The sequence below is a fragment of the Eucalyptus grandis genome, chromosome 1 (genome assembly GCF_016545825.1).
Source record: "Eucalyptus grandis isolate ANBG69807.140 chromosome 1, ASM1654582v1, whole genome shotgun sequence".
NCBI lineage: Eukaryota > Viridiplantae > Streptophyta > Magnoliopsida > Myrtales > Myrtaceae > Eucalyptus > Eucalyptus grandis.
In genome coordinates, this window is record NC_052612.1 from 886,296 (window position 1) to 909,906 (window position 23,611).

The following is a 23,611-nucleotide window of genomic DNA, read 5'->3' on the forward strand; positions in this document are numbered from 1 at the left end:
GGGTGACTTTGGAAGCGCTACCAATGGTCATCACTAAGCCTAGCATATTGCCGAGTTCACTCATGGCAGCGGCGGCAGCATTAAATCAGAGTGACTACTAGCAGCAAGTGATGACATTGTTTTAGTCCGACGGTGGCTCAATTTGTTCTTTTACTCTCTTTATCATCTTCCCCACGATGTAATTAAGGGTTTGCTTATGGTGCCTAGAGCACAATGTCGAAAGTCGTCGGTTCATTTTCATCATAATATGATACAAAAGCAACTTGAGTTACAACATCTCAATGACAATTACATGAAATAACTATATTTACAATCAAATTCACATTTGACACATTCATCACCATGTTACACAACACGACACTACACGTCTAAAATATGAATTTTCACACATTTAATTACCCTTCTCGCCTAATTTGAACTTTGATTTAGCAAGAAGGGCATTTCATCTTCAATCAACCAGAACAAACTCACTACCAGGTACACATTCTAATCAATCTCCATTGTGGAAATGGCTTCATCTATAATCTCCTGAAGTTCCTTCATTCTTTGCCTCGTCAATGCGACGCATTCCTGCAAGCACAGCAACATTTCTTATCATCATCACATTAAAGCTACCATTTGGACTATTATACAATCTCTATATGAAAGGTGTTGAAAGGTATACACCTCACATATATAGTTTTTCCCTTTCTTTCCCTGGGATAGAAATAGATTCATTTTAAAAACCAAGGAAATGAAAACATTAAAATGAAAGATCAACCAGATGGGCCAAGGAACTGCCAACATCCTAAAGTCCATTAATCCTGGCAAATAACATGTGTATAATCATGTATATAAAGTAGACACAGTTGCTTATCCAATGTGCACTACATTACTTCGTATCTTTCAGGCTATTAGCTCTTGAAAACACTTGCACCCCGGATTGTCATGTCGTCCGTTGAACCACCATTTGCATAAGAAGCTTATCAACTTCCACAAGTTCTGGAATGTTCTACATGCCCCATTGGCCTTGTCCACTAACCAACTACAAGTTAAAGAACACAAGATCCGTCTATTGCATAATTAAACTGACTGGAGTACAGTTAGAGCAAGAATGCAGTTGACTCAACAGTGTGAAAGCCATTAACCATTTGATCCCAATCGCATGAAACGGGGCCTCTAAGTACAATTCTCAAACAATGAATGAACAAATAAATGAAATGAGGAACAAGGATAAAATAACCTGAATAGCCGATGTATGTGCAAGAACTGGTCCACCTGGCTTATAGAGAGAGACAAGTTGACCAGATGAATTCAAAACCATAGTCATGAACGTTTCCATTATGGACTCTTTCGAAAGTAGGGCAAGATGTAGTTCCTGTGAAGAATGCAAGTCAGGGAAAACGGAATGCTTTTCAACAAGAGTTTTCTCTTCTCTTTGTCGACAGGTTCTTTATCCAACTTTTCACCATCAAGTTCCTCAGAGACCATCACCATTCTTCCTTCATCATTCAAAGAAACCACTGGGATATGCACTACAAGGTCCAAAACAACACAATTTTTCAAGTGATCGTCCAGGAAGTGACATGAAATCCCCAGAAGAATAGAGGAAAAGGAAACACATAGCATCAATATGAGGATGCAATCTTTGGTACCACACTCAAAGAATATCAAAAGTGAGAGCGTAAACAAGGCATGATAGATCAGCAAAAGAAAACGAAAAAGCCTTTTGAATGTTCATCAAATGAAAAATCATTGTTAGTAGCTAGATCTTCCTTAAATCATAAGTTTCAACCTGAAATTATTGCACTGGAAACCCAAACATCTAGGACGGTGTTCAATAGAATCATGAAACTTCAAGAATTTTCAATGAAGCCCTTTAACTTCTTAAGAGATTGCATGAGCAGTTAGTTTGTATAAGACTGGTGCTCTTATCTATCCCATTGAAGAATAGAGGATTATTCAACTGGGTCTTCCTTTATTGGTAGAAAAATGAGAAACCATGAAATGTTTAACGTCAATGGCTTTCCCGGTCAGATTCGAAATCAGGCTAAGAGCACAAAGGAAGATTTTGTTGATCACCATAGACTTTAGCAAAGGCAAGTGGGATAATTACGACTCTTCCTTCCTTAGGTGATTCTTATTGCTTTTCTTTGTCAGCAACTTGTACCAAGTATCTCTTTGAAATGCAAATCAGTTGAGCTAGAGTCCATTCATAAGCAAATCACCTTAAGAATTTATTAAGCTAGAGCTATCTGACATTCATAAGCAAGTCACACATCTTTTGCAATCATAGACAACTGCAATTTGGAGCAAAATCACAAGATGTAATATATTGAAGATCCATTTTCTATCAACTCACAAAAGTCATCAACCAAGCAATTTGAGTAGAATAGGCTACAACAAAAGTCATCAAAAAGAAAGCCAAGAAAAAAAAAAAAATCAAGTTAAACAAAAATGTCAGCATCTAAATTGTGAAGGATGAAATATCTTACAATGAGAAAATGCAGCAACCGCTGAAGAAAAGCAGCATCAAGACAATATATATTCTGCAACACATGAAAAATAAATGTAAGCAAGAACATTTGAGGCAACATGTATGGTATTTATTGAAGTAGCTCTCCCAGCAAAAAGTTGCCCCCAGGCACAAGGTCCAAAGATTAATGCAGCTAAAGAGAAAACCCTGCACTCTATCCTAAATTACGCATCATAACATCTGGCATGAAGTATTACCAGGTACGCCATCCAAGCTGCTTTTCCTTTGATCAGGGATAGCTCCTTCAGATCAATCATCCCAGAGCTGCAATAACCAAATGATTACTGATTCCAGCACATGAATATTAACCAGCACATGACCCAAGAAGGTATTAAAACATAAAATCGTTTTAAGAAACTGGAATATAATTGTCCGGGAATTAAATGACACAATGACAAGTGCCAAAGGAAGACAAGAAAACACAAATTATGGACTTGAGGGAAACCTCACGACCAATTTAGTAAGGTATGCAGTATTAACCCTAACAGCATCCTTCGATGATAATTTACTACCTTTGAACCTATCGGTTATTTTGTGACACAAATTGATCATAAGCGAATATATGGGGATCTGGACTTGGTAGAACCTATAGGAACCCTCCTTCCAAGTGTACTCACAAGGTATCTGCAACTAAATTGAAGTTGTTCAGAGCCAATATCTCCATGAAGTGTAGGTTACACTGAAAAAGTGAATGGTCTTTCCTCCCCCTTCCCTTCAGGAACAAACTAGCATTTGAGTTTGAATGCTTGGAAACACGCTAGGAAAGCCAGAGCAAAGAAAAATCAATGTTTTCCTGTAACCAAGAGCAAGTTTACTCTTCACATAATCTCTATCCCAAATATAAGTCTAAGTGACAACAAACCCTCTTAACTTCTGTGGCTTTCAGTAAACTTTCCAAAGAGTTATCCCACTTTTTTTTTTTTTTTATTTGAGAGTTAGCAGCAGGCTTTACAGGGGCAAGATTGGTGCTACTCCATATAATCTGTGTAGACTTATTGCTACATGATCAAGTGACTTCCTGAAATTTTGCTTCAACCAAAGAGTGACATTACTTGCCTATTTAGTAGACCCAATGGAATTTTCCATACTGAAAACAATAAAAAAGTTCAGTCAAAATAGTCACGGGCACAAGGTGTATACGGTTTAGAATTTTATGCCTTTCATATATAATAGCAAGACGCCCGCAAATATACAGATGGCATACAACAAGGTATGGTTAATAGCATATCACCCTTCCGCTGAAGAAACAGGAGAAAAATAAAAGATTCAAGAAGTCAAAGCAAGCTGAAAAAAAAAATGGAACTTTACCAATTCCACATGCCTTAATAAAGAGTCAAAAAGTTGCTTGGATATCACTGGTGCTACCTCAGCAGGCCCACCTGGCCTCACGACTGGATAGCATATAGAAAGCATATGAAACTCAACCGCTGAAAATAACACACGGTCACATGCCAGCGTCAAACAAACCCTAGTAAAAAGAAAAGCGATTGAGTGGTCCATGGCTGCTTACCTATTCTGCCTCCATCAGGCGAATCAACAAAAGGAGTCATGACTTCCATTTTTATAGCAGCCAACATTGTCTGTGGAAAGTAAGAAATAACATTATCTTCCGCAATGAAAGATTATACATCCCGGCTCTCAAGGACCTCCTTCGTAAAGCTGTCAATGACAAGGCTCTTTCTTTTCCCAAGGTCCCGGACAACCCCCGTAATAGAAGACTACAACTTAGTTGGGGCATCCCTCCCTCCATCTTTGATTGATTTGGCTCTCGCTCTTGCTGGTTGATTCTTCTGATGGATCTCTCCCGATCCTGTTGCGGGTTGGGTTCCCATCTTGCTGTCTCTCCTATTCTTCTTCTCCTCTTTGCATCTTTTCCTTGTGCGGGCCACAGTGTTGTGTGCTCATTGCCCTTGGCCGCTGTTTTGGCCTTCTTTTGCTGCTGCTTTTATCTGCAATGTATCTCTCTTGCAGCTCTTTCCCCCTTGGCCCTGGCCCCCTTCCACTCGTTTGGATTTTCTGTCCTTCTGAGTGTGAGCTGGTGCCAGGCCCCCTCCCTTTGCTGTACTTCTGTATAGCTTTTTGTGCTATTGTCTATATACCTATTACCTTTTACCAAAAAAAACATTGTCTGTGGAAAATATGATTGCGCATGTTTTAATTAAATGTACTCATAAAAGAGCAAACCCTATAAGCTTCACAAGAATAACAATTAATGTCCACCTTAAATGATTCAACCGCGTGCCAAAATTAAACATCGAAACAAATATAAAGGAAGAGATAGAAACTATATGTTGGTTCAGCTACAAGTAAATACATATGCAACTACTTTGAACATGCTGAACTGCAGGAGTGCGTCGGCATATGCATCAAATCTACACAAGAGACTGAAAAGGGGAAAAACTCACGGTGGAACCAATCTTTGCCAGCGCAGACCCATCAGAGGATGCAACAGTCCCTCTATTATCAATGCTAAGCAATCATGGGAGGCATACAACCTGCGGGGGCTAGATGAAGGAAGGGAAAACAAATCACCAGATAAACAAAAAGCTAAACAAACTGACCAAGGGACACAATAGTATCTCTGGCTTTTTTCAGGGGTCTGGCATCGGGCCGTATCGATTCGGAGAGATGCCGCTCATAGTAGCGAAGAGGGAAGAGGCGTCTGAAAGCATTGACCTCCATCTCCGACGACCAATCTCCAACAGCATTCGGCGTCCCCATTTCTATGGCTATCTACAGATGGTGATTTCCGGCAAGGAGAACCGAGATTAAAACTGCGAATTAAAAAGAGCCCATTAAGGTTAACCCCATATATGTCCCAACTCTTTACAAAAAATTGAATTGTACTGATAAAACACTAAAATTTGTCCCAACCCACGAGCAAGCTGAGAGCAACCATCTGGTTTTCTCAAAAAGGAACGTTTTTTTTCCTCTGGGCAGCATTTATTCAAGCACACTAGACATATACAGGTGAAAAGTTTCGACGAAGGACTCAGAAGATAACAAGGCAATCTCTCAGCATCGCATACGGTTCAAAAGCAATAAAACAAACAGGTGGAGATCGTGCGCGAGTAAAACAGTAAAGATGGAGTCTTTCGGAAGAAACACCAATCTCCGAAGTAACCCGGCTGTTTCCTGTAAGCTCGAAGCCCAGCTCCGAGGCCGGTAGAGAGAGAGAGAGAGAGACGAGGAGAGACGTTGGATTAAATGGCATTTTCAAATGGCTTTTAGTCTTCAAAATTCCTTAAAGAAAAATCCTACACCGTTTGTCAGTTATTTTGAAATAATTTTTAAGTGAAAGTTAGTAGAAACTAACTTTGACCTTTCAATATTTGGACAAATACCGAAACTTTTTTTCTAAAACTATTTCACTCATTTTTCAAATTTCTGATTTTATCCTCGTTATTAATATTCTAAATACCAAAATATAGCTAAAAAATCAAATATATATATATATATATATATATTTTAAAGACCAAAATATATTTAATTTTTTTAGCATTTATATATATTTGATTTTTTTAGCATTATTGTCAAATTTTATATTTAAATTGTTGCATACATTATTTTTTTTCAATTTTAAACAAATAAAAATTTAAAAATTCCAACGAAGGGTTTGTATTTTTTTTTTAAAATTATAATATGTATTTAATTTTTAGCATTATTTTCAAATTTATATTAAAAAAAATTGCATACATTACAAAATTTATATTTTTTCAATTTTAAACAAATAAAAATTAAAAAAATTCAACGAATAATTTGTTCTATTTAAAAAAAAATTATATATGTGTTTGATTTTTTTAGCATTATTATCAAAATTTATATTTAAAAAGTTACATACATTATTTTTTCAATTTTAAATAATTAAAAATTAAAAATTTCCTATGAAGGGTTTGGTCTTTTAAATGTGTGTGTTTGTGTCTATATATATATATATTTAATTTTTTTTAGCATTATTTTCAAATTTATATTTAAAAAGTTGCATACATTATTTTTTTAATTTTAAAAAGTTACATACATTATTTTTTTTTCAATTTTAAGCAAATAAAATTAAAAAAATTAATATTCATCACCTAAATGACTTTTCAAATATGTTTTCTACCAAATGGTATTTCTCTCAAAATTGCTTCTCAAAGCATAATTTACCAAATGGCCTTTACATTTGCCTAACGTCCTTTAAATTAAATTGTTTTGCACTTTCCCAATAAGTTTTCAAAATGTCGAACCAGACGCATCCTAAAAGCAAGAGCGAGGTCAACGTGGACAGGGTAAAAAGGCATGCAGAACAAGACGACGGCAAGGTAAAATCGACTGCCAAATTCTCTCTCTCTCTCTCTCCCAACATGGTCCTTTTGACCGGGTTCACGTGTCCCTCTGACCCAAATAACCTGCACGCACGCAAATTCCACAAGCAAGCGGTGGAAAGAAACCTTCAAATTTAAAGCCAGGCCTTTGCCGAGAATCCTTCGGTTTGTTGCCGTAATTATGTGAATTTTGAGGCTCGCCAGGAAGCTGCTGAGGTTGCTGGTTGCGGTGAGCGACGTCGCTGGACGAAGGAGCGACTGGTCCGGTGCGTCAGTGAAGGTGCTTCGCTGGAATTGCAGGTTTAGCGATGAGGGCTCGCTAGTGCAGCTCACAGTGGCCGGTTGGAGCAAGACGGCGTTCAAGGTGACAACGAGGAAGGGCACCACCGTCGGGGATAACCGCTTTTTGTCCTTCTCTATTGTTTTCTTCTTCGTGTCTTTTCTTTGCTTCCACTGAAGACTTTGACCGAGCAACCTCTTAGGCCACTTCTATATCTCAAAAGAAACAAGAAAGTGACATCTTCTAACACGTAACGGATGATGAAACCGTGGAATAATTGCAATAACGTGCCAAAAAAAAAAAAACGTGATGAGCAGCGGCTGATTGAATGCGATGCAGGGCTGAGATCTCGTTGGAAGTGTCAACCCTGCTGCGAAATGTGGATGTCACGTCGAGCCGCTGAGGACAATGAATGGGGTGGGCCTGGATCAATGACGCATAGGCATGAGGCAAGGAGCAGTTTCAAGCTCGCGCTGCAGGGCGGTGCGGCAACGAGATGTCTTGGCTAAGAGCTCCCTCTTTCTCTCCTCTCTTCTCTCTCGTGTGTGGTCGCGGATATCAATCGTGAAGCCCCCCCTCTGCTTTCGTATTGTGGATGCATTGAAATATATTCCTTTGATTTTTTTTTCCTTTCGGAACTTGTACCTTTAGCTATGCAAATATATTTATTTTCCTTTTAAGCCCAATTCACGTCCTTTATTTCCTGCAAACACGAGAATCGGCCGCCGCGAATACTCGAAGGGTCACGCTCATATTGAAATATTCTGCCCATTTCCTGCTTCTTCCATTCCTTATTACTTTGCCCATATTGTGTGAATCGGACCAGAGAATCATGCATAAATCCTTTCCTCTTAAAATAATGTCGGTCAATTTCTTGCCCCCCCACGTTGACCAAATTATGGCCAAGTGCATAATTTTCCTTCACGTGGATGGACTTCCCATGTACGAATCGGCGGCCGCTTACGCGTTGTCCTTCCTTTGCATTCGTTCCCTTAAATGCACAAATACGTCAGTGCCAATGTGTTGAAAATTTCTTAATCGACTTTTAACAATTTAGGACACCCATGTAAATGTAATATCAATCACTATGGAGGAATTATCAACTTATCCAAAGTTTAATGCTCTTGTGGGCTTCAATATTCAAAGACATTCGCCAAAATCTATTCACCGCCGCCCAACAAATATGCAATTAAATGAAATATACTCCTAATGACCATATGTTATGCAATTAAATTATATTTTTTAGGGGTTAAAATTAATCATTGATTTTTTTTAATGCGATAAATGACTAAACGGGTCGCCAAAATTTAGGTGTCAACACTAACGCAGGCAAGGGTCGCCCTCGTCGGATAGCGAGGGCTACTCTCGCTTGATATTAGTGAGGGTGACCTTCGCCGAGTGTCAACCAAGTTGTCTGAAGAAGGGGAGAGGAAAAAGGAAAAGAAAAAGAAAAAATATTTTTAAAAATATAGTTACAATTTCTTTACCAAAATACCCCTTCTCCAATGGCTGAAAAAGTCAGCCTCGGTCAAAGACCCTTATTTGAGACTATTTGACCACTTCATGCCTTTATTTGAAATAATTTGGCCACTTCAAGCTTTTATTTGAAATAATATCCACTATAAACCTTTATTTAAAAAAACTAGGGCAATTCATGCCCTTTTTGAAATTTTTCTTTAATTTAATTATGGTTGTGGAAAGGAAAGGGTGGAAAAATTACAATAATAATAATAAAAAACTTAGAGAGAGAAAAAGTGAGTGTGAAACAAAAAGAAAGAGGGAGAGAGGGTTGTTCAAGCACTAGCAAGGGCCAGCAACCCTCATTGACTAAGGTGAATTGACAATGTTGTCACCAATTGAGTTGAAGGGCAAATATCACAAAAACCCCAAATTAGGTTAATTGTGACATAAATACTCCGAATTTTTTTCATGTCTCACGAGGTTCTAAACTTATTCATTATGACACAATAACTCCCAAAAAAATTTTGTCAAGAAAAAGAAACTTGAACATATATTATTTATTTCAGTTTTATCCAAGGTATATTTATCATGTTAGTATAAGTTTGGAATTTTTCATGTTATAAAAAATTTGAGGTATTTATGTCACAATTGGCAAATTTAAGATTTTTTTTTTTATCATTTTAACCTAAAAAAGAATTGGACCCAATTAACTATGATCTTTGGAATAGTTTGAAATTTTGGGAACGTGGAAGTTCATTTGCTACTTCTTTGTTCCTTGTACCCACAGGCAACGGAATACTAATAGAATTAGAGTTGATTTTGAGGTTAAGTATGGAAGATCAGAGAGTGAAGATCACAGGATTTAAGGTGATTTGAAAATTAGGTCAAGAGAATATCTGCATCTCATGTAGATTGGGAGGGACCCGAAGATCTACATGGCCATTCTTGTTGGAGTTCTTTCTTGATTTATGCAGCTCGCATTTCTTGAAGATCTGTGTGCAAAGTCACTTTGGGCAATGGTTATTGAGGGGTCCAAGCATGATAATGTAAATGTTGTCGGCAACCATACCGTTGCCTATACTCTTTTTTCTCAGTCTACAAACTTGTGAATGCACATGCATTTTTATGTTCAATGAAGGAGGTATGCTATCTGAACAATGAATATCCATCCACGAGCACCTATTACTGCTAAGCCATGGACCTGAACTAGGAGATCAAAAGACAAGCCCAAGATCTTGTACGATGGAACTCACGATTATGGACCTAAACGAACCCATTAGCATGAAACATTTTTTTTTTTATTCCTCATTTTGGAAGAAATGATTAAAACTCAATATACTATATCTGCTTTGGCCGAGGGAACGCACTTGTATTTCCTCAAAATTCTTAAAAAAAAATAAAAAATTACCAAACAAGGCCCTAAGGACATATAAAGCTCAAGGACTTTGAAAAAGTAGTTTTCGAATCCACCATTGTTGTTAAATGACAGGTGGCAAAATAGTTGTCAAATGACGCATCGTTGTTAAATGATAGGTGCCAAAATGGTTGTCAAATGACGCGTGAAACTTAAGTGCCCATGTTTTAAATTTGACTATATAAGTCGCAATCAATCGAGTGACTAAAGGGAATTCATAATCCAACTCTCGTTAATTCGGCGAAAGTTCAATTTTGACAATTTGTCTTGCCTTAGTCGTTGTTTTATCCATTTAATTTGACTATATGAATTGCAATTAATTGAATGGCTAAAGAGGTTTGCAGTCCAACTCTTGCCGATTGGGCGAGCCATTTCGTCTTTGCCGATTCGTCGATTCGTGGCAAAATTGAACTTTTGCGGAATCGGCAAGAGAGCCATTCGATTGTAGTCTGCCCTATAAATGCCAGAGTCGGAACCCTCCGCTAGTCAATATTCTCTGTCCTTTTTGGTCTACACACGAATAAAAAAGACGAGAGAGACGGTAGATTTCGGGAGGCTTTGCGCAAACGAGGACGCGCGCTCGTGTTGCTCCTACCCTCGTCTGCCCTCATTGACGTCGTAGCTCCAGCCCGTGAGCGGCGACGACGGCACTGCCCCCCACTCCCGACGCCTGCTCCTCACCGCCGCCGCCTTCCTTCTTCCGACGAGCTGCTTTGCTGTCCAAGCTGCGACCCACGACCTCCGACGAGCGACAGCGACCCACTCCCGACGTCTGCTGCTCACTGCCACCACCTCCTCTCTTCCGACGAGCTGCTTTGCTGTCCAAGCCGCGACGACCACCTCCGACAGCACTGCCTTCTCCTCCCGCTGAACCTATCCGTCGTCATTCCTCTCAAAAAAAAAGAAAAAAAAATCCTCCCTCAAATTTGGATTCCAAAGCTGAGAGCCTATTTTGTGCTGCATTTCTTCTCTAGGCCTTGATTTCTTTTGTTCTCTTTTTTCGCTGGGCCTGGCCCGGCAGGAGGCCGTCGTGTCTATCGCCGAACCTAACGGGCTGCCACTCTTTCCCACACCTCCAACTACCGGAGACGACGCGGGTGCTCTCTGTCCCAAGCCGCTGCTGTTGCATCATGATGTCAAGCCTGTTTTTCTTCGGTCGGCGTTCCTCGTGGCTTGGTCTTGCATTGCTACCCGCGGCGGAAAGTCACTACCGAGACGAGAGGGGACGAGCCGCGTCACAAATCGTCGGCCGAATCACCGCCGCGTACACCTTGCTGAACCACCACCGTGGCCATCATTTGCCAGGGAGCACCGTACCGGTCATCTGTCGAGTCAATTCTGATGAAGTCCATCCTGTGAATTTAGGTAAAATATCGTCCGAATTTGTTTGTGTTTTTGCATGCGATTGTGCACTCTTGATCAGAAATCTCATTCGCTAAAATCTATTTGCCCACCCCTTCAGTTATCTAAATAGCACAAATATTGATACACGACCACGACACCGACATGCCATTTTTCAAAAAATAAAGAATTTCAATGCATTGGGATATGTTTTATTAAATGTATATTTTATATATAAATAATAATTTATTATTTTATGATTATTTCAATCAAATTAATTTGATTCAAATTTACAAATAAATAAATAATAATAAAATCTTATGTTAAATTTACACTAAAAACATTAATCCACCATTTATTAATATCCTTAATTATTTCAATTTGACAACTTTAACTCCATTTCGATAAATTTATAAAACTTGAAAAGAAAAAACAAATAATTCACATTCTAGATTTGCATATAAAACATGTCAAAAGAAAAAAAGAAAAAGTTGAGAGTAAATTATGTATCATGGAAAGTGAAAGACAAAAGAGAAGAGAAGAAAATATTATGTTTTTCTTCTTTCTTAATTTGTTATTTTTATTATTGATTTTTATTTTTTTTCATATATATATTGACCATTCATTTATTGAAAATTTTTAAAATTGACCTTACATGTCAGAATATGTCGGAATTCCAACTCAAGTGTCAAAGAGTGTCGGAAAAATTGACTAGGTGTCGAATTTTCCGACATTTGTTGACTGAGTGTCGAAGAGTGTTTAAGAGTGTCGGACACATGTCGAAGTATCCGATAAACACAAAGGCTCTCGGAGAGTGTTGGTGCTTCCTAGTGAGTTGCCGGATGATCTTTTCTTCTTCTTCTTTTTTCGTGTCTATATACTGACCGCTTACCATTAACATATAGTATATTCCCGAGGATCTCCGTCTTCATTGGGATATTGGTCATCTCTGTGTGCTCTGCCATGGAAGCATTCCAAAAACCTCAGCTCACTTCTTAGCCAAGCCACGCCACACCAAGTTACGAATCTTTTTTTCTCTTCTAAGGCGAGAGAGGTCCGGAAGTAATACACTTCCCAGATATGGCACACTCAAAGGCCAGAGCATCAGAAGTTCAGTATGACGTGTTCTTGAGTTTTAGTGGGGCGGATACTCGTTTTGACTTCACGGACTTCCTCAATAGAGACTTGAAAAATGCTGGAATCCGCGTATTCAGGGACGAAGATGCAATCAAGGTGGGCGATAAGATTGATGAGAAAATTCTACAAGCTATTGACAATTCCAAAATCTACATACTCATCATCTCCCAAACTTATCTTGATCGCAAATGGTGTCTCGTTGAGCTAGAATGCATGATGAACAATGTGTCTCGGTCAAAGGGTAGAAAAAAGCTTTTACCCATCTTTTATAAAGTGGAACCTAGGGATGTTAAACATCGGACTCCACGCCCAAAGAATCTTTCCTCCGAAGTTGAACTTGGGGCACTCAAAGAGGCTCTTGCAAAGGTTGGTAAAATCAAGGGATGGAAGGTCGAGGAGCGACAAAGGTAAATGCCGAAATTGCTAGAAAATCTTCAATGGATGACCTTGAATTTGTCTACATTTTCTTGGTTCCTGATTCTCCCTATTACGAGTGTTGAAAATCTTTTCTAGGCTTAGTTATAAATGCCGAAATTGCTTGGGTATTATGCGGTAGCCACTTGGTAATTTTAGCGGTCGTGTAAACCACCACCTATAGAAAAACGCATTCGATGAACTAAATTCTACTAAATTAGCCTATACTTGTTATTCAGTGTATTTAGATATCTTTTGTAACCACATGTGATCCATGGGTATGAATTAAATCTAGTGAACTAATGAAAGTGTTTTTGTGTATGGTAGCCAAGTAGAAATTGTCGATTTGGTCATTCAAAAGGTTTTGGAGGAGCTGGGCAGAAAAGACGAGTCACTAACTGAGCATCCGATTGAGCTTGATGACTTGACACAATTATTTAAAGACTCTTTGAATTGCGCAAAGAGGGTATGATATCTTATTCTTCGTCAATATACAATAGACGTGTGTTATGCTATAATTTGGTAAAACTACATAAATTGCAAGAAGTTAAATACTATTTTGAAATTTATGCAAACAAAAATAGATTTTTTAATCAATTAGTGTTCCTTCAACGTGTTCTTTTTAATTTGAAATGTTGTTTCCAATATATTAAATAAGCACACAAATGTAAGTATCATGAATTGTAAGTGTTTATATATATATAAACAGTTCTTATGTCATGTTATTTAGCAATAATAGCCCTCTTGAACGTTCACATTGTTGCGTAGTAGCCCGCAAATTTCGTAAATGGTATAGCTTACCCCCTACCTTCACTAGCTTTTCAGTCTACTCCCAGCTTCTCTGTCATACTCTAGTTCCATTTTAGAAATTTTTCCCACCAAAAAATGTGATTTATCTACCCAATTGCCCTGCAAAAAGAAACTGAAGTTTTAAATATTGACATGACTTAAGTTGGCAGTTTCTCATATAGTGTATGGAATTTTATTTACTATACCACATTGACTACATTTTTTTGTTGTTAGATACAAAACAATCTTAGAAGCAACACTTCTCTAGACGAGGATAAAGCCTTATAAGAAGCACGTAGATGTGGTAGTTTATGTGTGCGAATAGGAATTAGTCAAGCTAAATGTTATCACTATACTATTTAAAAGAGGAATTTTTCTTTTTTTCTAAACTCCATTGACCCCATGTCTCGAGTATCTGCAGCATAGTATAAAGAAAATGTGTCACAAGCGACCTAATCTATACTTGATTAGATGATTAGAAGATCAGCATTATTTTAATTGTGTAGTGCTTAAAACTAATGTGGAATTTTAACGTGGTCAAGTGCAGGAGGACATTGGAGGGGGAGAGAGGAGTGAAAGCAGAAGAAGTATGGAGTTGATACGCGTGGAGAGAACGACGAAGTACGTGAAGCGAGGGACGAGGGGAGGGGAGGTCTGGAAATACGAGAAGTGCGTGCAGGAGGAGTGGAGGAGTAGAGAAACGAGCGGAGGCAAAGAAAGGGAGGAGGTTCGGAAATGTAAGAAGGGCACGCAGGAGGAGCGGAGGAGGAGGAGAGGGAGGAATCTAGGCAAAGGACGGGAGGAGGAGTCGTGGAAGAGAGTAGGCAGAGAAAGGGAGGAGGACGGGAAGTCTGATAATCGCTAGTGTCAAAAAGGCGCGCGCCGGCTCGGCCCGTTTCGACCCTAAAATTCGGGCCAAACTTTTTATCCTCCCCCGTCATTTTCATCGTCATCATCTCCGTCATCTCCCTCGTGGAATCCCCTTTACGAAACCAGAGCCGCGATTGGCCCCGCGCCACGACGATCGCCTCGAGCGGAAAGGTCGAAGCTTCGTCACCCGGATCTCCATTCCCCCGTTTCTTGAAGATCGGCATGGCGACACCGGATGTCCTGCAGAGCCCAGATGAGCTCCTCCTGCAATCTCCCATCGGCGACGCTCCTCGCGCGGGTGAGGCCCCTCTGAGCTTCGCGTGGATCTTTCTCGTGTCGGATCCGTTCGAGATGTGGGAAGACTCGGCTCTTTAGAAAGTCATTTTGCTGATGGTTGTCTCTCTTTGTTCTGTTTGATATCCTCACCAGGCGAGAATCCCAAGTCTCGGGGGCTGTCGATCGAGAAGGAGATTGAGTTCCTGGAGAGTTTGACTGGAGCGGTGAGTGAGTACATTGAGTGATAAGTGGAGGCAGAATTCGAGCGTGAATATGCAGTTTTTGGGTGTCTTCATTGTTTGTTTGTCGATTGGGATCTGTTGTGTGTCGAGACTGGTTGGCAAGTTCACGTTCCCGTTCTTGATCAAGTCGTGTGCAGGGTTGGCGAGCGAAGACCTGGGTATGCATGTGCATGCCCATGTGTGTAAATTCGGGCCTGCAGGGCACCTGGTGTTGGAGAATTCGTTGATAGACATGTATGCAAAATTCGGGAATTTGGAAGGTGCATATAAGGTGTTTGGCGATATGCCTCAAAGGGATGCCATCTCGTGGAAATGTCTTATTTCCGGGCATGTTAGGTTGGGAGAGATGACGAGGGCGAGAGAATTGTTTGGTGTGATGCTGTGCAAGACTGTCGTCTCTTGGACAAAGGTGATTTCCGGGTACTCTCAAGTCGGCAGTTATGTCAATGCCCTGGAAGTTTTTAGGCAAATGTAGATGGTTGGTGTTGAACCTGATGAGATAAGTATTGTATCCGTCTTGCCAGCTTGTGCACACCTAGGAACTCTCGAAGTTGGGAAGTGGATTCACATGCATGCAGATTAGCACCGGCTTCTCCACAGGCTTCTCCACACCTATGTGCACACAGGACTTGTATATGCAAAATGCAGTTGCATCGAGCAAGCGAGCCGTTTGTTCAATGAGATGAACAAGAGGGATGTTATTTCTTGGAGCACAATGATTTGCAGTTTAGCCAATCATGAAAAGTTGAGTGGGAGCCCAAAAAAGAAAAAAAAAAAAAACCGAAAAACCCAAAAGACTCGACCCGCCCCGCCCCTCATTTCGTCTTTTGATCAGCATGGGATGGTAAATGGTGCCGTTCAAACTTGTAAGGAGAGTTTCCATATATTTGATAAGTATCTCAACTTCTCTAATTCAATCATCTTTGAGAATTTTGATCCTGGTGCTTGTGGTCAGGCATATGGTATGAAAATGTTTGACCTCAAAGAGTGGAAGAAGAGAAACATCACCGGAATATATCACCGATGGCAGGAACTGAACGAGGATAGGACATTGTGGATGCTTGGCATCTTATCCCCAGGGTTGGTCACTTTCTACAGTCTGACTTGTTCGTTCGATCGGAGGTGGCATGTGTTGAGACTCGGTTATGCTCCACCACTCAACTGGACAGAAATGGAGAATGCAGCAGTCATTCATTACAATGGAAACAGTAAACCATGGTTGGATTTGGTGGTCTCCAACTATTTTGTCAATCTACGATCAGTCTCGAAGAGGAACAATGCAGCTGTGTATGCATAATAAACCAATCGAAGAGGAGGAACGTTGCAATACAATTACATTTCGACCCGACGTTCCTGAGAATTGCTGACACAGTCTAACGGGTTAGAGAACTGTCCTCCAATGGAAGATGGCATGAAGTGTTAGTCCACTTTAACGAAGCGAAGTGAGCAGGAATTGAAATCACTGAGCCTTCCATGATTAATTCTGTTGTCAAAGTGTCTTCAAAGCTATCGAATAAACAAGGGAAGTCCATCCATGCTTGTGTGCTCAAGCAGGTTCTCGACACATTCTGTTCCATCGGCAATTCCATCATGGATCTGTACATGAAGTGCAGGGACTTGGAATCCATGGAAGTTGAAATGATCTTCTGGCTGTGTTTTGCCAAGGCTTGAGGCCATTATTTTGATGACCATCTTCATGTCTGGTTTCTAAACTGAAATTCTCTTAATGGGCACTGTGATGGTGAAATTTATTTACAAAAGGTGTAGGAGATAAGCTTTTTAAGTACAGAAACGTAGCTTTTGCAAATAGTTGCCCAGATATCTTTTGGCTTTCAAATGATGCTATGTAAAAGTCAAGATCGTCAATTGACGTGAATTAAAGCTTTTGCTAAGGTTGCATTCAAAATGCCATGCATTTGTTGTGCCCCAGATATCTCCCCATTTGTCGACCTTTCCTTCAATCCAGACTTTGATGCTATGAAACAAAGATAATATAGACAAGATCGACAGTCAAAGGTGTCTCGCACGCTTATGTTGATGCAGTTCTTGATCTGGCTTTCACGCTTATGTTTAAAATCGTTCCCAAACCACAAGAACATAACCACAATCAAAAGGCGCCAGCAGCGAATACAATTCAGACATAATCCAAAAATAAAAAATAAAATGCGACGCATTGTCGAATCCAGTACACGCAAACCTCCTTTCCTCACCAAGCCTGAATTTAGGCATAATCGAAACGCAGGCGTTGACGAATTGACACTACACGATAAGCAATCCCCCTTCCCTAATCCTGAATTCAGGCATAGTAAGAAGAAACACGACGTGTTGACAAATTCAACGAACATTGCCCCCACAATTACCAAACGAATTCGAGCCATGAATCTACTCCAGATCATCTCCAACCCAACGAAAGCCAATTAACCCCAAGAAAACACGATTAAACAGCGCAGCTTGACCCGAAGAAACCATCGCCTCCGACCCAATCCATAAATGGACTATCAGATAAACAAATTTGAGGAATTCCTCTCAGCACAACCAACCCAGGCAACAAATATATTTTTGAAAATAAAAAAGAAGGTAACGAAAATGCGTTGGGTAATCTAGCATCGTGAAGTCCCATAATCCATTTACTCTCAATCTCATACACTTTACTTGGGTTCCTAACTGACCCATCAAAAGCTGATTAGGTCTCGTGGTGATGCTTGGCCTTGATTGATGGCACGGCGAGGGTGGGTGGTCTTGACGTGATGTGACTCACGTCCGTGGGGTGGTGCTCATGCGGCTCTCGGTGAATCCAAGTCAACAATTGAATCTCTCTCTGAAGCTTCATTGAGTTTGCCTATGGCCAACAAAGCACCCAAAGTACCAAGTTTCCCCCATTCCCTGGGGAATTTCTCACGCCACCATGTCAAACATATTGCTCGATCTAGTCTTTTTTATTTATTATTGTGGATATATGTTATGATGATTGTCTCTCAATGTTAGTAATTTCTTTTGGTTGGATTGTTTTTCAAGATATTGTCTCCGGGTTGCCACATACAATTTATATTTTAACAGTGGATATAATTTAAGATTGGGAAGGACTTGAAGATCTATGTAGCAATTAATTATGGTCTTTTATATGTATGGGTGTGGAACTCGATATGTGATACTCAGTATGACCCCATATTTGAGGTTGATGGGTTATCACAAATTCGATTTGGCAAGCAGGTCAAGAAAAAATCTGCACCAAGCATGAGAATAATCATAGGACGGAACTTTAACTCTAAGAGAGGGTGAGCCAAGTGAGTCCAACTGGGCAAGGGTATTGAGTGTGAGAACAGCCCACAACTTAGTGATAATGGTGGCAAAGCAGCGATGGCTAACTAGTACCAATATGCTCAAGCATCTAGTGGTGGAGGTGGCACCAAGTCTTGGGGCTAGTATAGGTGGGTGACTTTGGAAGCGCTACCAATGGCCACGACTAAGTGTAGCATAATTGCCAAGTTCGCTCATGGCGGTGGCGGCATTAAATCACAATGACTATGAGCAGCAAGTGATGAAATTGTTTGAGTCCGAAGGTAGCTCAGTTTGTTCTTTTACTCTCTTTTCATATTCTCCACGCTGTAAATAAGGGTTTGCTTATGGTGCCGAGAGCACAATGTTGAAAGCCGTCGGGTCATTTTTATCAAAGTACGATACAAAGCATTTTGAGTTACAACATCTCAATGATAATTACATAAAATAATTATATTTACAATCAAATTCACATTTGACACATTCATTAACGTGTTACGTAACACAATGCTACACATCTAAAATATGAATTTTGACACATTTAATTACCCTTCTCGCCTAATTTGAACTTTGATTTAGCAAGAATGGCATTTCATCTTCCATCGACCAAAACAAAGTCACTAACACGTACATGTTCTAATCAATCTCCATTGTGGAAATGGCTGCATCTATTATTTCCTTAAGTTCCTTCATTCTTTGCCTGGTCAATGGAACGCATTCCTGCAAGCACAGCGACATTTCCCATCATCATCACATTAAAGCTACCATTTGGACTATTATACAATCTCCATATGAAAGGTGTTGAAAGGTATACACCCCATATATATAGTTTTCCCTTTCTTTCCCTGGGATAGAAATAGATTCATTTAAAAACCAAGGAAATGAAAACATTAAAATGAAAGATCAACCAGATGGGCCAAGGAACTACCAACATCCTAAAGTCCACTAATCCTGGCAAATAACTACGTGTATAATCATGTATATAAAAGCAGACGCAGTTGCTTATCCAATGTGCGCTACATTACTTCGTATGTTTCAGGCTATTAGCTCTTGAAAACACTCGCAGCTGGATTGTCATGTCATCCGCTGAACCACCATAAGCTTATCAACTTCCACAAGTTCTGGAGTGTTCTAAATGTCACATTGGGCTTGTCCACTAACCAACCACGAGTTACTTTAAAGAACTCAAGATCTGTTTTTGCACAATTAAACTGACTGGAGTACAGTTAGAGCAAGAATGCAGTTGACTCAACAGTATCAAAGCCATCAACCATTTGATCCCTATCGCATGAAACAGGGCCTCTAAGTACAATTCTCAAACAATGAATGAACAAATAAATAAATGAGGAATGAGGAGAAAATAACCTGAATAGCTGATGTATGTGCAAGAACCGGTCCACCTGGCTTATAGAGAGAGACAAGTTGACCAAGATGAATTCAAAACCACAGTCATGAGCGTTTCCAATATGGACTCTTCGAAAGTAGGCTCTGCCAAGATGTGGTTCTTGTGAAGAATGCAAATCAGGGAAAACGGAATGCTTTTCAACAAGAGTTTTCTCCTCTCTTTGTCAACAGGTTCTTTATCCAACTTTTCACCCTCAAGTTCCTCAGAGACCATCACCATTCTTCCTTCATCATTCAAAGAAACCCCTGGGATATCCACTACAAGGTCCAAAACAACACGACTTGTCAAGTGATTGTCAGGAAGTGACATGAAATCCCCAGAAGAATAGAGGGGAAAAAAACACATAGCATTGATATGAGGATGCAATCTTTGGTACCACACTCAAAGAATATCAAAAGTGAGAGTGTAAACAAGGCATGACAGATCAGCAAAAGAAAAGGAATAAGCCTTTTGAATGTTCATCAAATGAAAAATCATTGTTAGTAGCTAGATCTTCCTTAAATCATAAGTTTCAACCTGAGATTATTGCACTGGAAATCCAAACATCTAGGAGATGTTCAATAGAATCACGAAACTTTTCTTGAATTTTCAACGAAGCCCTTTAACTTCTTAAGAGATTGCATGAGCAGTTTGTATAAGACTCGTGCTCTTATCTATCTCATTGAAGATAGAGGATTATTGAACTAGGTCTTTCTTTATTGGTAGAAAAATGAGAAACCATGAAATGTTTAACATCAATGGCTTTCCTGGTCTGATCAAAATCAGGCTAAGAGCACAAAGGAAGATTTTGTCGATCACCATTGACTTTAGCAAAGGCATGTGGCATAATTACGACTCTTCCTGCCTTAGGTGATTCATATTGCTTTTCTCTGTCAGCAGCTCCTAGCAAATTTTATTTGAAATGCAAATTGGTTGAGCTAAAGTCCCTTCATAAGCAAATCACCTTAAGAATTTATTAAGCTAGAGCTATCTGACATTCATAAGCAAGTCACACATCTTTTGCAATCATAGACAACTGCAATTTGAAGCATGACCATAAGATGTAATATATTGAAGATCCATTTTATATCAACTCACAAAAGTCATCAACCAATTGGTAGAATAGGCTATGCAAGAAGAAGAAAGCCAAAAATCAAGTTAAACAAAAATGTCAGCATCTAAATAGTAAAGCAGGAAATATCTTACAAGGAGAAAATGCAGCAACCGCTGAAAGCAAAGCAGCATCAAAAAGAGCTCCATCAGCATCAAGACAATATATATCCTGCAACACATGAAAAATAAATGTAAGCAAGAACATTTTGAGCCAACGTGTATGGTATTTATTGAAGTAGCTCTCCCAGCAAAAAGTTGCCCCCAGTCACAAGGTCCAAAGATTAATGCAGCTAAAGGGAAAACCCTGCACTCTATCCTAAATTACGCATCATAACATCTGGCATGAAGTATTACCAGGTACACCATCCAAGCTGCTTCTCCTTTGATCAGGGATAGCTCCTTCAGATCAATCATTCCAGAGCTGCAATAACCAAATGATTACTGATTCCAGCACATGAATATTAACCAGCACATGACCAAAGAAGGTATTAAAACATAAAATTGTTTTAAGAAACTGCAATATAATTGTCCAAGAATTAAATGACACAATGACCAGTGCCAAAGGAAGATAAGAAAGCACAAATCATGGACTTGAGGGAAACCTTATGACCCATTTAGTAAGGTATGTAGTATTAACTCTAACAGCATCCTTTGATGATAATCTACTACCTTTGAACCTATGGGTTATTTTGGGACACAAATTGATCATAAGAGAATATATGGGGATCTGGACTTAGTAGAAACTGTAGGAACCCCCTTCCAAGTGTACTCGCAAGGTATCTGCAACTAAATTGAAGCTGTGCAGGGCCGACATCTCCATGAAGTGTAGGTCACACTGAAAAGTGAATGGTCTTTCCTCCACCTTCCCTTCAGGAAACAAATTGGTATTTGAGTTTGAATGCTTGGAAACACACTATGAAAGCCAGAGCAAAGAAAATCCATGTTTTCCTGTAACCAAGAGCAAGTTTACTCTTCACATAATCTCTATCCTGAATACAAGTCTAAGTGACAACAAACCCTTTTAACTTCTGTGGCATTCAGTAGACTTTCCAAAGAGTTATCCCACTTTGTTTATTTGAGAGTTAGCAGCAGGCTTTACGGGGCCAAGATTGGTGCTACTCCACATGATCTGTGTAAACTTATTGCTAACTGATCAAGTGACTTTCTTAAGTTTTGCTTCAACAGAAGAGTAACATTACATGCCTATTTAGTAGACTCAATGGAATTTTCCTTATTGAAAACAATCAAAAAGTCCAGTCAAAATAGTCACAGGCACAAGGTGGATACGGTTTGGAATTTTATGCCTTTCATATGCATTAGCAAGACACCCCCAAATATACAGATGGCATACAACAAGGTATTGTTAATAGCATATCACCCTTCCCCCGAAGCAACAGGAGAAAAATAAAAGATTTAAAAAGTCAAAGCAAGCTGAAAAAAAAATGGAACTTTACCAATTTCACATGCCTTAATAAAGAGTCAAAAGTTGCTGTGATGTCACTGGTGCTACCTCAGCAGGCCTACCTGGCCTCACGACTGGAGAGCATATAGGGGGCATATGAAACTCAACCGCTGAAAATAACACAAAGTCACATGACAGCGTCACACAAACCCTAGTAAAAAGAAAATTGATCGACTGGTACATGGCTGCTTACCTATACTGCCTTCACCAGGTGAATAAACAGGAGTCATGACTTCCATTTTTATAGCAGCCAACATTGTCTGTGGAAAATATGATTGCGCGTGCTTTAATTAAATGTACTGGCAAAAGAGCAAACCCTATAACCTTCACAACAATAACAATTAATGTCCACCTTAAATGATTTGCTCACATGTAAAAGTTAAACAACAAATCAAATAAAAAGGAAAAGATAGAATTTTATGTTGGTTCAGCTACAAGTAAATACAGATGCAACTACTTTGAACATGCTTAAGTGCAGGAGGGCGTTGGCATATGCATCACATTGACACAAGAGACTGAAGAGGTGAAAAACTCATGGTGGAACCAATCTTTGCCAGCGCAGACCCGTCAGAGGATGCAACAGCCCCTGCATTATCAATGCTAATCAATGACAGGAGGAATACAACTTGCGTGGGCTTGATGAAGGAGGAAAAACAAATCACCAGATAAACAAAAAGCTAAACGAACTGACCGAGGGACACAATCGTATCTCTGGTTTTTTTCCAGGGGTCTAGCATCGGGCTTATCGATTCGGAGAGATGCCGCTCATAGTAGTGAACGGGGAAGAGGCGTCTGAAAGCATTGACCTCCATCTCCGACGACCAATCTCCGGCAGCATTCGGCGTCCCCATTTCTATGGCTATCTACAGATGGAGATTTCCGGCAAAGAGAACCGAGATTAAAACTGCGAATTAAAAAGAGCCCATTAAGTTAACCTCATATATGTCCCAACTCTTTACAAAAATTTGAAATTTACTGATAAAACACTAAAATTTGTCCCAACCCACGAGCAAGGTGAGAGCAACCATCTGGTTTTCTAAAAAGGAACGGTTTTTTTTTTCCTCTGGGCAGCATTTATTCAAGCACACTAGACATATACAAGGAGAAGTTTCGACGAAGGACTCAGAAGATAATAATGCAATCTCTCAGCATCGCATACGGTTCAAAAGCAATAAAACAAACAGGTGGAGATCGTGCAGGAGTAAAAGAGTAAAGATGGAGTCTTTCGGAAGAAGCACCAATCTCCGAAGTAACCCGGCTGTTACCTGTAAGCTCGAAGCCCAGCTCCGATGCCGGTAGCCACAGAGAAAAGAGAGAGACGTTAGGTTAAGAG

The 23,611-nt window shown here is 39.7% G+C and overlaps 1 protein-coding gene, 1 long non-coding RNA gene and 1 pseudogene across 2 annotated transcripts; 1 reads left to right on the top strand and 2 right to left on the bottom strand.

The window, feature by feature from the left end:
• Positions 1-214: 214 nt before the first annotated feature.
• Positions 215-23,611, bottom strand: LOC104445961 (annotated as a pseudogene).
• LOC120290821 lies at positions 14,403-15,808 on the top strand. Its single transcript, XR_005548454.1, has 2 exons — positions 14,403-14,823; positions 14,955-15,808. It is a non-coding gene; the product is annotated as an uncharacterized LOC120290821 (long non-coding RNA).
• On the bottom strand, positions 18,956-22,692 carry LOC120292641 (exosome complex component RRP43-like). The gene is given in 6 exon segments (XM_039310927.1): positions 18,956-19,039; positions 19,764-19,981; positions 20,910-20,985; positions 21,171-21,237; positions 22,271-22,388; positions 22,472-22,692. Coding segments are annotated over 6 exon segments (627 nt in total). The 5' UTR covers positions 22,536-22,692.